The 15602-nt window shown below is 33.7% G+C and overlaps 3 protein-coding genes across 4 annotated transcripts; 2 read left to right on the forward strand and 1 right to left on the reverse strand.

The window, feature by feature from the left end:
* Window positions 1-21: 21 nt before the first annotated feature.
* On the forward strand, window positions 22-1039 carry LOC103870554 (UPF0161 protein At3g09310). 2 transcript variants are annotated; one of them, XM_009148691.3, is made up of 3 exons: window positions 22-446; window positions 522-584; window positions 670-1039. In XM_009148691.3, the coding sequence occupies exons 1-3, from the start codon at window positions 263-265 to the stop codon at window positions 915-917; spliced, it is 495 nt and encodes a 164-aa protein (XP_009146939.1). In that variant the 5' UTR covers window positions 22-262; the 3' UTR covers window positions 918-1039. The 2 variants fall into 2 exon arrangements, with proteins under 2 accessions (XP_009146939.1, XP_033147910.1); XM_033292019.1 differs by having other exon boundaries at window positions 22-435; window positions 520-584.
* On the reverse strand, window positions 902-3484 carry LOC103870553 (oxysterol-binding protein-related protein 3B). Its single transcript, XM_009148690.3, has 10 exons — window positions 3225-3484; window positions 2903-2996; window positions 2703-2819; window positions 2545-2617; window positions 2322-2440; window positions 2104-2225; window positions 1853-2029; window positions 1621-1765; window positions 1361-1539; window positions 902-1281 (listed from the first exon to the last, which is right to left on the reverse strand). Exons 1-10 carry the CDS (start codon window positions 3320-3322, stop codon window positions 1041-1043), a joined length of 1365 nt encoding a protein of 454 aa, XP_009146938.1. The 5' UTR covers window positions 3323-3484; the 3' UTR covers window positions 902-1040.
* A 243-nt stretch (window positions 3485-3727) lies between these two features.
* On the forward strand, window positions 3728-15547 carry LOC103870763 (beta-glucosidase 23-like). The gene is made up of 13 exons (XM_033292027.1): window positions 3728-12286; window positions 12570-12626; window positions 12708-12763; window positions 12895-12970; window positions 13085-13162; window positions 13263-13350; window positions 13447-13702; window positions 13806-13921; window positions 14288-14505; window positions 14607-14641; window positions 14731-14833; window positions 14933-15041; window positions 15130-15547. Exons 1-13 carry the CDS (start codon window positions 12106-12108, stop codon window positions 15335-15337), a joined length of 1581 nt encoding a protein of 526 aa, XP_033147918.1. The 5' UTR covers window positions 3728-12105; the 3' UTR covers window positions 15338-15547.
* The last annotated feature ends 55 nt before the right edge of the window (window positions 15548-15602 follow it).

A 15602-nucleotide genomic window follows, 5' to 3' on the forward strand; every position in this document is an offset into this window, starting at 1 on the left:
CTGGATTCCGACACACTATATTGACTGTTCGTTGTAATAATTTAATTTTACAATAATAAAAATAATTTTTCATAATTTTTTTTTGTTTTAAGGCTATTTGGAACGTGATCCAATTGTATTTGACTATTTATAAGCCCATTATCTAGGGCCCATGTGGTAATGGGCTAATGTCGTCGTTTTTATAGCATACAGAGATTGAGACAAAGGAAGTGTGTTCTGTTCTTCGTAAAAAAACTCGTCTGTTTGAGTTTTTTTGTATTTAATGGCGGTCGTCGTCTCCGTTCATCGTCTTTCCGCAACCCACTTGATCTCTGAAAACACTAATCCTCATAAACTTCATACGTCTCGCCTGAGCTTTCAACATCTTCCTCAGACAAACAAGTATCAGCTCCGTTGCTTATCTGCGAAATCGACGCCTTCGAGTCCAGTCCCTGAACCTCCTCAAGGTCTCTCTTTCCTCTATCTCAATTATAAAGTTTCTCCCTTTCTTTTTATGTGTTGGACTAATTGGTTGGGTTCAGATGGTGAAGAGCAGGAGAGTGTGGGAGTCAAAGCAGCTTTAGCAATGCTGAGATTCTACAAGAGTAATCAAAAACCTACCATTTTGCAATTGTTGTCTTCTGTAAGAGTGTTTCATAGGTGGCTAATGGCGTTTCTCGGTTAAAACAGGGGAGATATCGCCGGTGTTACCTAGAAGCTGCCGTTACGTTCCAACTTGCAGCGAGTACTCTATGGAAGCTTACAAAAAATATGGAGTTCTCAAAGGCACTGTTCTCACCACTTGGCGTCTCTGCCGCTGCAATCCTCTTGGTGGATCTGGTTTCGATCCTCCACGATGGTTTGGTGAGAGTGTGATCACTCACCAGGCAGAAGAAGAAGAAGATAGCTATGGCAATGAGGATGAAAGAGAGATTTGAATCAAATATAAAAGAACAATAGAAGTTGTAAACTTTAAGAAAAGCTAGCATAGTTTGTTGTAACTACGAGAGAATAAGAATTACAACATTTGTAATCAAAAATATTTGATCTTTTGGAGCGATTCATTGAGTAGACAAATCTTGAAATTGCCATGGGTTGAACTGGATTGACTTAGGGTCGGTGTTATCTTCAGAGCTATCCGCAGCTTCCCTATGTTCTGAGTACTTTCCGTTGAATTGATAAACTTCAAGATCCCCCCATGGTGTAGGAGTGACTTCTTCAGTTATATCAAACCACTTGGGAGTAAAGCTTTGACCTTTCTCTTCGCGAGTTCTCTTTTCAGCTCTCTGCCTCTCTTCCAAGCTATATAAACAAGATGTGTAATGAGAATTAGCTCAACTTCACTTTCAGATCCTAAAGGACAAGTGTTTTGTGACCATACCTGCTCTTCTCATTGCCAGATTTGGACATGTCGCCCATCTCTAGTGCGTATCTATCAGGTCGTAGCCGTGAATCAGACGGCAACAGCTTTTTCGGGGCAGTGTCAAAGCTATTGATCTTGTGAGCAAAGTGTGTGTATTGATACTTGTCATCCTTTGGAACATCAGCGAGTTTCCAGACCTATGAACAAAAGACAACATTGAGAGTGTCATCAAAGTGAAAGAGAAGTGTGTTGATGACGCTGGAGAAAAATTGCCTAACCTCCTTCAGTTCGGTGCCAGGGAGAGGTTCACCTTCACCGTCACACTGCTGATAACTCATGGACTCGTTCCATTTACCGGTCATGAGAATCTTGGGCTCCTCAGAGGCGTTGTAGACATATCCGTCCACTTCATATCGACCAGATCTGTTCAGACAGTACATGCACATTCCTTTGAGCTTAAAATGGGAATAAAAAAAACAGGAAGATGAGGTTGCGGTGAAGGGAACTTACCCGAACCAGCCACATGGTTGGAAGTAAAGCACGACTTTGTCACCTGTGGTCAGGTTAGTCATGATCATTTCCCCAGGAGAATCCACCCAAGTTCGTCCAAAGATTAGGTTGTGAACTTTGGTTAGAGGAGGTACCAAGTCAAGAACCACTCCATCTCTTTTAAGTGTCACCCGTGTCCTGCATCACAGATCCATCGCACTTGTTCAAGATCATGAACAAATAAAGAATGTTAATTCAGCAGCTGTGGTTACCTTCCTACTGGGTACACGTCAATGGAATTGCCCAGAAACTTTGTTTTTAGTTTTGAAGTACAGTCATAAGTGAAATGCTCATTTTCAGCATGACCAGCGCTCATTGGCGGGTGATGGCTGACCTGAGAACAAGAGTAATGGCGTCAGTAATCTGGGAGAAGTTGGGAGATAAAACACTGAGTCGTTGACAATTGTTTTAAAAAAGAAATGGCTCTGACCTGTTCAGATATGAAGTTAACACCATTGTAATTAGCCATCTCATAAGTCTCTCCGAGGATTGGATTAAACGGTTTCCAGGTACGTTGAAAAGCATAGTACACAGAGATAGCCCATGATGCTGTTAAAAGGTCAATTCTTACAATTCAGCCACACAGGACACATAAACTAAATGAAAAGACACTGATCATAGCATAAATCAAGAAAGGGAAGAGATGTGCTTACACGCATACACCATGCGCATATAAGGGTCCTCGGTTTGGTCTGCCATGTCTAATAGATGCGAGTATTCCATCAACTGTCAAGAAACAGAGCACATATCCATCAAACATCATCGGATTACAAGACAGGAACAAAACTCAGGTATTGTCATGAGCTCAAACCTCTGCCATTTTCTGGAGCATTGTCATTGGTTCAAAGATAATCACAGGCAGTGTCACCATTGATGTGACATCAGATCCTATGTACTTCTGCATCATCTTCCAATAACCATCTCGATCCTGAGCATTGTGTTCAAAGATCATTAGATCAACAGTTGGTGACAACAAGGAGTGTGAAACAGAGTATATCTATATATACATACCTCTTGCTTCCACCTTCCTCTGTTTGCTTCCTCAGCTGCATCTTCTGTACTTCCTTCAGGGTTAATAACTTCAAGTCCCTCATAACCAACCAAACTGAGAATCAAATCCAAAACACAACAAAACCCATTAAGCTTAATCCACAAAGGTCTAAACTTTACGTAAACCCAAACTCAATTACAACAAAATCTACGAAGATCTGAACATAGGAGAGACACCAAAACCAAAAAGTTTCCAGATTCAAACCCAAAATTGATATTAGCATTACGAATCTAGCTGAGTGGCGGATCCGGGTTTAACAAAAACGGATCTCAAAAACCTCACCCGTTAACTGATTTGGTCATGGCCGATCCCAAATTGGAGATCGAGGAAGCAAGAGACGCGAAGAAACCGCCGCCGTTTTTAGGATCGTTGGGAGCCATCTCTCTCCGCCGTGGGACACCACACTACGAGCTCCGGCGAAGCGTCCCTCGGAATCTAAACAGGAAACAGATTCCTCAATAATGGAATGACCAGCGATGGAGACGATGCAGAGGATTTAGGATGGGTGCTTGTGCTGGCCTTCGTTGGCACTTCTTTCAAATTTAACATGATCAAACCGGTTCAATTTAGAAGAATCGAAATTAAACCGAACTGGTTCGGCTAAAGTTGTTGTTGGTTTCTCGCCGCGTTTTTTCTAATTATTATCGGTTTAGTAAAAACCGAAGCGTTTTCTCCGAACCGGGGCTCTAACAGATTCTCGAACCGAACCGGAAGGTTGTTACGAATAATTCGTCATTGATGGCGTCACCAGAATGCATGCTCCTTCAAATTTGATCCATTGCTTTATCAGTCATTATATATCACGGTCGCAGATATAAATCTAAGTTGGTTTAAGCATAACATACATGTTTAAGCATTTAACTATATTATTCATGAACATTTTGGAATCTTAGATGTTCAAACGACTTTACATGCATAGCTTCAATAGAGAAATTGTGCTATACGTATCCTTTTGTAGTAGACGGATTCCAGAGTTTGATGTTTCAAGATTTATTTTCCTTTTGATATATACACATAACAATGCAATCAGTGTATGATTCATTAGGAGATTATGATGTCTTCATCTCCACGGTGATGATTTGAACTTGATCCATCTATGCTAAACCTCCATGGCTTTTCCGTCATCGTTATAGTATCATCAAGGTTCCTTTCTTGAACCCAAAACTCTTACCAGGACTTGTATCTTTGTCCACATCTTTTTCTTGATCATCATCACATGCCAAAAGCGTCTTTGTTGCTGTTTTTCATTAAGCCATTAAGGTCTAGAGAGACAACTTCTGATAAATAACTCTTGGACACCATCATCTTTATTATCTTCCATAAGCTTTCGTCTGATGCGATTAGCTCTGACTCTTCTGTGGATGGTCATATGCCCTCCTAGTGCTTGAGCATTTGAGAAACCCTTTAGCCAGAACCTGCATATGTAAGATCTTGACAGGGAATTGTACTCGCTTTAATGACCGTGTCTCGATACGCGATCGGAATAATCATCCTGGGTTTTAGGGTTTTTTTTTATTTTTTTTTCATATAATATTTAGGTTTCTTCTGTAAAAATAAAGAGAAATATGAAAAAAGGAAAATTGTGAAAATTTAGCACTATGGTGAAGGAAGAACAGGTGAGAGGATTGTCTAATTGATTTCATAAAAAAAAATGAAATGTATCAACTCGTTAATTGCGATGGCTCTAATCAAAATTTACAGTTCCAAGACGACAAAACAAGAAAATGAAACAACCGTTGATCTATGTCATTACATGAATAATTTACTAGTGTTTTATAGTCATTCTATTCCGAAAATATCTATGTTTTAGTATTTTCTGTGATGTTAATGTATTAAGAGTATTATTTCCACACCTAAAATCATGGCACAATAAAAAAAAACACTTTTCGTCACTCTTCGTCACCCTATCTTATCATCTCAGCTAGTATAGCATCTGCTGGTTATTAAAGTTTTTACTTATCTCAACTTATATAAATATTATCAGATGATATATGCAAGTTACATTGGTGTTAATTGTTTTTTATATATTGCATGTTAACTTCAAATTGATATCAAACGTATAACTCTCAGGAATTTCATTGGAAGCATATCTAATCACCATAAAATTACATAACTGCATTAATACTTGGAATTCATCGAAACTTTGATTCACATATCAACTATTGAAAAAGACGTGTTAAAATTAATATATTATCGTGAAATCAGTTTCCTTTTCACTTGCCTCAAATAATGATGTTAAAAACAAACTAACCTATTCGTTATCGTGTCACCGTATACGTATTGTAAGTAAGGAGAAGGTAATCCGCATCCCGAGGATTAAAAGTTACGCTGACTCACACATATATATGCCTAGCTATGCAATTAAACTTTAAACCTCAGGATGCCGATTACCCGGTCCTCACCAATACTCGCCATATATAGATGCATAACTTCTTTCATTTGCTTTTATCTTGTAAGATCTCGTTTTTTTTAATCTTTAAAAGATCTCGTTTTAGGAGTTCTTGTTGTTTTGTTTTCGTTGTTGATAAGAGCATGTACATCAGTGAACCCCATGGGAGGGGTTCACAAAGCATTTTTTTATTATTTTTTTTCTGTTTGAATTTTGTTTAAAAAAAAAAAAAAATTAATCGGACCAATCGCGGGTCGCCACGCGCCGTGGGACCCGCGCTACAGTGTTGACCCGGGTTCAGTGCAGTGAACTTGCAAGAGACAGATTCACCTTTTTTACTTATTTTAATATTTTTTTTTCGAAAACCGTGTGAACTCCCCCATTGAACTCTCAATGGGGATGCCCTAAGTTACTAGGAAATTGTGAGGCCAAATAGTATGTGAGAGAAGATGCTTATTCGAAAGGTTTAATGCTATGAGAGCATATACATGTTTTCAGGTTTTATCGTGCATTTGTATGTTTTAATCTTAGCTTTGTTTAAGTAAATGTTAGAGCTATAAACTTACGCGTAGGATACTAGGATCGATGTAGAATTTGTCCTCGAAAAATTATAGCGTCTTTAGGAGGATAGCTATATTTGATTGCTACTAGAAAAAAATGTGTATATATGATTTCTATGTGAGTTTCTTATATCTAACTCAGATTTATTAAGGCATCATTTACAACTTTCGCAAAATGTGTGGTTGTGAGTTTGGATACGGAACGTAAACTTTATTTCAATCAAGACGAAACTAATTACCTTTCACTTTGTTATGATAGTATGATAGGGTCCAGGGACAGAGCATAAGTAGAAAATATCTTTTGTTTTTGAGCTTGTCTTCACATGAGTTTCTGTCGCACAAATGTGATCTCCTTGTAAAACATTATTTTAAATTCAGAAATGATATTTTGTTTTGTTTTTAAAACGATGAAACTAATTAAATAAGTCATTTGATTGCATATGTGATGTAATTTGCTTAAAAACTGTTTTTTTGTTAGTATTATTCAAAACTAAATCTCTATATAGGCTGGTTTTTAATACAAAGTTGTGTCGACAAATATAAAAAGGTCAATGACAGGTCGATGGAACTAAAAATCATGAGTTTTGAATTCACAATATATATATATATATATATATATATATATATATATATATATTACATCCTACTATATATTAAATGAAAAGTCACTTTAGTGATTTTTGCTTACGTGTCGATCATATGTGAATTCTTACAAAATTGTTATAATTTGATTGATCGACGATTTTTAACTTTTATATATTTTAATTAGATCTAAAAAAAAAGTAAGTCTATAACCAATTAATATCACTTGTCAAATAATTTACATAATATTACAAATAATGCTTTATGGTAATTAATTGTTGAAATTATAGAAAGATAAATTAATTGACATTTTTTTATATATCAAAGTTACATAAAATAATAAATGACAAACCTTTTATATAAATCAATATAATCATTTTATATCCTTATTTAAAAACATTATATTTATATAAATTATCATAATGACTATTAACATCTTCTAAAGTTCATATTATATGATTTATAAATCATCTAGAAAAACATTCATCAAATTATTTATCTTGGGTTATTGTATATTTTAAATTATTATAAGAGTTTGTAATCATCTATAAGAGTTTAAAATCAAATCTATATATATATCCTATTATATATTAATTGAAAAGTCATTTAAGAGATTTTTGGTTATGTGTCGATCATATATGAAATCTTAAAAAACTGTTATAAATTGATCTACATAATATTACAAATAAGTCTATAAACAGGTAATATCACTTGCCAAACAATCTATATAATATCACAAATAATTATTTATGGTAACTAATTGTTGAAACTATAAAAAGAGTAATAATGTTTGATCAATTTTTATATATTTATAAACAACAAAAAATAGTAAACAAAAAAGTTTATTAAAGTCTGATATAATGATTTTATATTCTTATATAAAGCCTTATATTTTTATATAAAGAATTATAATAACTATTAATATCTAATAAAATTCATAGATGCTTTATAAATCATTTATAAAATTGTTTATCTTTGCTTATCATATGTTTTAAATTATGATAAGAGGTTTTAATTTATTTATACAAGCTTATAAATTAATTTATAAAATATATTTTTAAATTTCATTTTATATTAAACAATAAATCACTTAATTGATTTTTTCTTAGGTGTTGATCACATGTAAAGTTTGAGAAAAAATATTATAAGTTTATTTGTTAATGGATTTTCAATTTTTATTTATTTTATGAGTACGAAAATTAGTTCTAGAAATAGTTGCACAAAATAATTTATGGTAATTAAATATGTGATTTATATAATATATATAATGCTTCATAAAATCATTTTTAGCAATCAAGTATTTCTAAACTATATAAAATATTTCAAAAGTCTCAGTGTTATATACCTTCAAAACATAAATAATTTTATTAAAAATTGAATCATGAATATTATGCATAACTAAATTTAGTACAATTATCAATACAAAATATCAAAAAATATTTAAAATAGTCATATTTATCTATTTTAACAATTATTCGTAGAAACAATATTTAACAAAAACACATAATGATAAAAACATATTTTAATTTAAAAAAATTATGATATATATATTGTTACAAAACATTCAAACCCGCAAAACCGCGGGCATCCACCTAGTATTAATTATTTGAAAGCCCTTCTTATTTTAAATGTGAGGTTCCTAACAGAATTCTAAAGGAAAAAAAAGCAATTGAATGCGGCAGCATGTTAAACATTGGTAAATTTCATGGAGCTAAACTCAAAACTAGTTTCTAAACTGGCAACTATTTTGTATATATATATATATATTGTAATTAATCAACGTTTTGATGTCGACCGATCTAATGAACCCACAAATTATTTTATTACAACCACTTCATTCGCATAGAGTGTTTTCTGCGTAATCACAAGGAATATAAAGCCTGAAAAGTAAAAGGAGGGAGCATGAGACATCAAATCATTAGAGAAAGGTTCTTTGTTCTCTATGAGCCAATGATCAGAACTTAGGATTATGCTTTTTTCTAGACAAATGATATTCGACTTCTTTTGACTGCCTTTTCTTGTTTATTCTTGTTGCTTTTTATATACTAAAGAGATCTTCCCTCGGATCATTATTTGAACTGATTCTTTTCACGATTATTGATTTGTTTAGTTTGTATATATAGGGAACTTTTTTTTGGGGGGGGGGGGGGGGGGGGGGGTGGGTGGGTGGGTGTGGTTTTAGGATTAATCTTACCTCCAGTGCATCATATGAGATGCATCATATAATATCAACAGCAAAAATAGTTTACAAGGTGGAAAATTTCGAAGCAATGGAAAATTTTCAATTGCTACACTCTCCTTATTTGGTGCTGATATTTTTTTTCATTAAAAAAAGTAAAAACAATTACATATATCCCGCAGGATTATAGCACCAACAGTTCGAATCACACACGATTCGCATTGACAAAATAAGCTACCAATAGCAAAAAATTAGACAAAATGAAGAGACCAGTTTGAGAGATAGGTTACTGTTGAAAGCAGATTCCGTTGCTCCCGAGATAGGATGTCTAGTTTGGCTCGTAGGATGAGACATATCTCTGATATCACCACCGCAGCCGGTCTAGAAACTTGAGAGTGAAGCCTTGTGTTCCTTTCTCTCCAAATACCATAGATACAAGCTTGGAAAGCCAGTCTCACAATAAACACAATGTTGGAGTCTCTAGACGGGTCTTTCAACCATCTGATACCATCATCCAGCAAGGAAGGAGGTAATAGATGGAGCCTTGAGTAGAAGAAAGACCAAACCTCTGAGCTGAAGGCGCAATCAAAGAAAAGATGCTGCCTAGATTCCATGTTGGTTGAGCATAGCGGACACTCTAATGGGACATGAAGTCTAACACGAGCTAGCACCCAAACGAGAAAATCATGCTTGGGTATCCTTCCTTTAAACCAGAACACCTTATGCCATTCCACAACCAGGAGAGTTTCACTAACCTCCTGCCATGTTGATGCTGATATTTTGATAATTACGTTCTAATTAGGGTTAGAATTTAAAATTTGTATGGGTCTCATATAAACCATGTTCTATCAGCAGCTGGAAAAGACTAATTTACTTTGTTGCTGGTCGCAGGTCTTTAACTCCCCTGGTTCCAATAAATATTAATAATAATCGGCCTTTTAGATATGAGTGTACATTAGTTGGTTTCAAATAATTTTATTAACCCTGAGAATTTTTCTTCAAATTAATTGTATACATTTCTCACTTGAGATCAACATTTGATAGCAAGGACAAAAAAGTTCTGCATATATTACTATCTTAGTCACCTAAGATAGTGACAAACTGCTCTTGTGTTACTAATGAAGTGAGGAATTTTATATGTTATTAGATATCCACAATATTATATACTTTTAGAAATCTATCGATTTAAAGAATTTTTTTTGTGGGTGGAATTCTCAATTTTTTTTTGTAAATCGACTTTTAAAATTATAAGAAAAATTTGTTTGTATTTAAAAGTTGAAAGTTCATAAAAAAAATTGATGAGAGATTCTCTTAAGAAATTATAGTGATACACTTATAACTTAATCGTCTTCTAGAGTTTCACTTCTTTAATTCCACTATTTTGTGTGCTATGTCTACTTCTTTCGAGGAACTCAATGAGCTAAATGACATAAACAATCATACATTTTAATGTATTTCAGTAGGAAAAATGTAAAAGGAAGATTATATATTATAATGTCTTGGTACGGAAAAATAGATTATAATGTTTTTCTTTTCTTTTATTAATTGGGCTTCTATCAAAACAAACAAAAACAAAAGAGTATTAAAAATTACATAGTTCAAGCCCAAGGCCTATTGATAGTCCATCTGATACAAGCTTAAATTTGACAAGGAAATTATCTAGGTCAGACAAAGGAAGTTATTTGAACCAGACAATCATGAGTTTACTAACCGATACACACAATTAAGAATGGAGAATCAGGAGATGAATTTTTACCGATACTTTCAAAGGAGAAGAGCTTCGCGTTGAGAGTTTATAAAGGAATCTGAACCTGCTTACAAAACTTAGTCAACTAGTAAAATCTCGAAGGCCTAAACCAAAGCCGATACAAGACATCAGCGAACAGGGAAAGTTAAAGAATCTCGAAAGACTCGACCTCTATTCCTAATGACTGTGTTCTGTTTCAGCCAATATTACGGCCACCGCTCAAACTATATTACGATGAATACGATCATACGATAATTCCTTTCTGTGTAGATCATCTAGATTGCTTTGCATGACAGGTGATAAGATTGAGAGTTGCACTAACTACTTCAATGCTATTCTCCATCGGAGTAAAATCCGACGAATGTTCCATCCATTCTTCTTTTGTACTAAATTCTGAAGAGGTTTGTCGGTCGAGAAACTAACCTAGTCGTTATGAAATTTCGTAGCCCCAAAAAGAGAAAAGTAATCTTTTACAAACAGTAGTCATATTTATCTATAAAAGTTTCATTTTTCACAAAAAAATACGGAAGGATTCAATAAAGATTAAGTAGCAGTTACCCTAGTATTATTGTTTTTTTTTTTTGTAAAATGGCAAAGTAGTAGTATTATTGTTGCTCGTTGAACACGGCAAATGTAAATAATACACCTTCAAAATTTGAAAACAAAGTATAGAGTCACTCACCGCTATTGTTGTACTGAAAAATCTTCATGTTAAGTATAAATGGTGTTAAGGACTATTATTAATCGTATTAATTACATAACGACGTGAAAACTTTATTTGTTAGTTTCAAAAACTTTATTTGTTTCGGAGTTTGCACCACGAAATATTCAGTCACATGTTAATATATGCTGCACGTTAGACACGCGGGATATTATATGTTCCAAACTCTGAAAAACTAAATTAGTGATCAACATTAAAGATCATGCGGTGAATCATCCTATATAAAACTAATAATCAAAGAGGTCGTGCGATGGATCATCTTACATATATATATAATAATAACCAAAGAGATCGTGCGATGAATCATCCTATGTACAATATTATTTTGGTTTCGGCTCAACTTGCAGAAAATAAAAGGAAAGTAGAGAAAACTAAACGAGGAGTAGCTAAATAAGGTATGCAGATTCGAGAATGAATCATTGATATAAGAATCGTGAATAGACGGCACTAGAGAAACTGGATAGTTAATATCTGTTCACCAAATTTTAGCAAAAAAAAAAATATCTGTTTAAACCGGTCCTATAATTTTGAGAATTTTTTTTTGTATAAATTGTAATATATTTAAACAATTTAAATAAATTTATGTTGATTACATTTTAAAATTTTGAAATAAAACCAATGTTTATTGGACTATGTCTGGTTTGGATTTGTATTTATTTTTTCTTTTTGTAAATGAAAAAAAAAAACTAAACCTAACAAGTAGTAGCACTTGGACTATGAGTTTAAAGATGCAGTGGAGTGAAGGTTGATTACTGTTACTCCAATATAAAAAAACACACATCAATGAAGATTTAATCGAAACTCGATCTGGATCTGCAGAGCACAAAATCAAAAGATGCTTAACGGGCCTGGTTGGCATACTAAAATAACATAAACTTAGAAATCAATAAGTGAAAGGAAATCACTATATAAAGAACCCCACTTAGATGTAAAAGAATCATCCTAAACTTCTTTCTTGAAGAAGACAAAAACAACAAAAACAAAAATGACTTTGCACAAAGTTCCTCTCATAGGGCTGCTTTTGCTCCTAGCCATTGTTGTCTCTCCGGCAACAGCTGACGGGCCTGTTTGCCCTCCTTCCACCAAACTTAGCCGGGCAAGTTTCCCTGAGGGTTTCTTATTTGGCACGGCTACAGCGGCATATCAGGTACGATATAAGTTTCCATGTACATTTCTTGACACATAAGAAAAGTTTTCCATGTGTTATTATACAATAAATAATATGTAATCCGTTATATTGTAATGTAGATCATACAGCGGTCTATTTTAATTCAATATATACATAAGTGGACTCCATTTTCCATTCATTTATAGTTATGGGAAAAGTTAGTATCTTACTTATTACATGATATTAACTGGAAAAACAGAAAATAAAACCATAATTCTATATACCATTACTTAAACTCATCAACTCATTTCGTTATGTGATTTATAAGGTTGAAGGTGCAGTGAATGAAACATGTCGTGGACCGGCCTTATGGGATATCTACTGTAAGAGATATCCAGGTTAGTGCCTCTTCAATTCATTTTCTTATCTCGTCTGTACTTTAAGTATTGATCTGAATAGTCTTTAATTTTAAATTACAGAGAAATGCAAAAACGATAATGGCGATGTGGCCGTTGATTTCTTCCATCGTTATAAGGTATACATTTGTAAACTTAAAAGAAATTATATACAAAGTCTATCTAGTAAGTCTTATTCAATTGGTTAGTACATCATTGCTGTAATAATAGATGTTGAAAATTTGTATCTCTTCAAAACGAATGTACGCAGGAAGATATTCAGCTAATGAAGAACCTAAACACCGATGCATTCAGACTCTCTATCGCGTGGACAAGAATATTTCCTCGTGAGTATATGTGCTTCCAACCACTAATTTAATTGAGTCCTAATTATCGAATTTGGTTTGCATTATAATATGATTGTTAGAAAATATTAATGAAACAAAACAATGTTTAATCAGATGGAAGAAAGGAGAAAGGTGTGAGTCAAGCTGGTGTGAAGTTCTACCACGACGTCATCGATGAGCTCCTAAGAAATGGTTTATTTATTTTTTCAGAACATATCCTTAAATTGATGAAATTAGTTACGTACCTTCTTATTCTCTTTAACAAATATATATATATTTTTATGTAATATAGGTATAGTTCCGTTTGTGACTGTTTTTCACTGGGACACTCCACAAGATTTAGAAGACGAATATGGCGGCTTTTTAAGTGAGAGGATTGTGTAAGTTGTCTTTTTTGTACAGCGAATATTAATAATATATATTGTGGAAACCAGTAACGTGTTAAACTAAATAGCTCAATATTAAAAAATATGCAGGAAAGACTTCCGGGAGTATGCTGATTTTGTTTTCCAAGAATATGGTGATAAAGTGAAACATTGGATCACTTTCAACGAGCCATGGGTTTTCGCTCACGCTGGTTATGACGTAGGCAAGAAGGCACCAGGACGTTGTTCTGACTACGTAGATCCTACGTGCAAAGGGGGACGATCCGGATACGAGGTTTACCTAGTCAGTCATAACCTTCTTAACGCTCACGCAGAAGCCTTTGAAGCTTTCACACAATGTGAAAAGGTAATTTAATTATGAATATACATTGTAGGGATTAATTTCAAACTTGTTTTACCATCGTTGTCTTTAAGATATAAACTATTTTCTTTTTCTATTATGGCGACAGTGTAAAGGTGGAAAGGTCGGAATCGCACACAGTCCAGCTTGGTTCGAACCACATGACTTTCAGGATTCACAAGATGGTGCATCCATAGGCCGTGCACTTGACTTTATGTTGGGATGGTAAGGCAGTTGATGGCATTGTAAATAATGGGTGCTAATATATACTTCCTCTGTTCCTAAATAATCTATGTTTTAGAATTTTCACACTTATTAAGAAAACACTTAAAATTTTTGATAATAAATGTATGATTTTCTGTGTTTAGCTATTTCCTATGATTTTTAACCAATTAAAATTCAGTAAACACAATTAATGTTTTTGAAATTTACAATTTTCTATTATTACATACATTGAAAATGTAAAATATGGATCTTTTAGAAACCAAATATTTTTCTAAAACATGGATCATTTAGGAACGGAAGGAGTATTATTTTATTTTTTCATTTAATATAATTTTATTATTTCTTGATTGATATTTTCTCTTATAGGCATTTGGATACTACTATGTATGGGGACTATCCACAGATCATGAAAGATATTGTTGGACACAGATTGCCCCAGTTTACTGCTGCGCAGAAAGCAAAACTGAAAAACTCTGCCCATTTCGTTGGCCTCAACTACTACACGTCCACATTTGCAAACCATGTCGAGAATCCAGATCATTCTAAGCCAAGATGGAAGCAAGATTCTCTTATTTCCTGGGAACGTAAGCTTTTATTTCTTACCTTAACTTGAAATTGCGATGGCGCAACAAATCAAACAAATAGGTTTGTATTTGGTATTGATCAAAATTGATCTTCTTTTCAGCCAAGAATTCAGACAAATTCACCATTGGTAGCACGGTAAGGATTTAAATTACTAAAACTAAAAGTTGGATAAATCTTGTATATGCGTCTATAACGTTATACTTTCACCTTTTGTCGTATTTCAGCCTTCCACCGGTAAGCTACCAGTTTTTGCGAGAGGCTTTAGAAGTCTTTTGAAGTACATCAAGGATAAATATGCAAACCCTGAAATTATGATCATGGAAAATGGTAACTTTACATTCTCTCATATCATCATTGTTAGCTCTCTTTTTTTTTATCTTCACTTGGTTTAAAAAAAACAAGTATTAAATAGATTAATCTTTTCAGGATATGGAGAAGACCTTGGGGAAACCGATTCAGTTGCAGTTGGTATTGCTGATCACAACAGAAAATATTATCTTCAGAGGCATCTTTTGAGTATGAATGAAGCTATTTGGTATGTCCTATTTAGTTTGCTTATATGATAAGAGTAACCATTTTTATATCAAGTAATCTAATAAGAACATTCTATGTAAAATATGCAGCATCGACAAAGTAAATGTTACAGGATACTTTATATGGTCATTGTTGGACAACTTCGAGTGGAATGAAGGTTACAAGAGCAGATTCGGACTCTATTACATTGATTTCAAAAATAACCTTACACGTATTGAGAAAGAATCGGGCAAGTATTACAGAGACTTCCTGAGCCAAGGTGTTCGTCCATCTACGATCAAGAGGGATGAGCTTTGATCTATATCTTCTTGAGGATTTGATTTAGTCTCAATGTTTCGATCTCTTCTTTTTCAGTTCTTCTTTAGTTTGTGATTGACCAAGATTCATGAGGTCTTGGCTAGAATAAAAGTGTTTTCTTTTTTTTTTCATTTCTCAATGCTTTGGAACTATAATAACATTATCCCTTTGGAGAAGTCGCTTTATATGTCAAGACACATCCTTAACTTATACCTTCAACTAACTCATGATAAACAATATTCCCTCTAATTCAAAAAGATGTATG

Source organism: Brassica rapa, chromosome A05, assembly GCF_000309985.2.
Source record: "Brassica rapa cultivar Chiifu-401-42 chromosome A05, CAAS_Brap_v3.01, whole genome shotgun sequence".
NCBI classification, from domain to species: domain Eukaryota; kingdom Viridiplantae; phylum Streptophyta; class Magnoliopsida; order Brassicales; family Brassicaceae; genus Brassica; species Brassica rapa.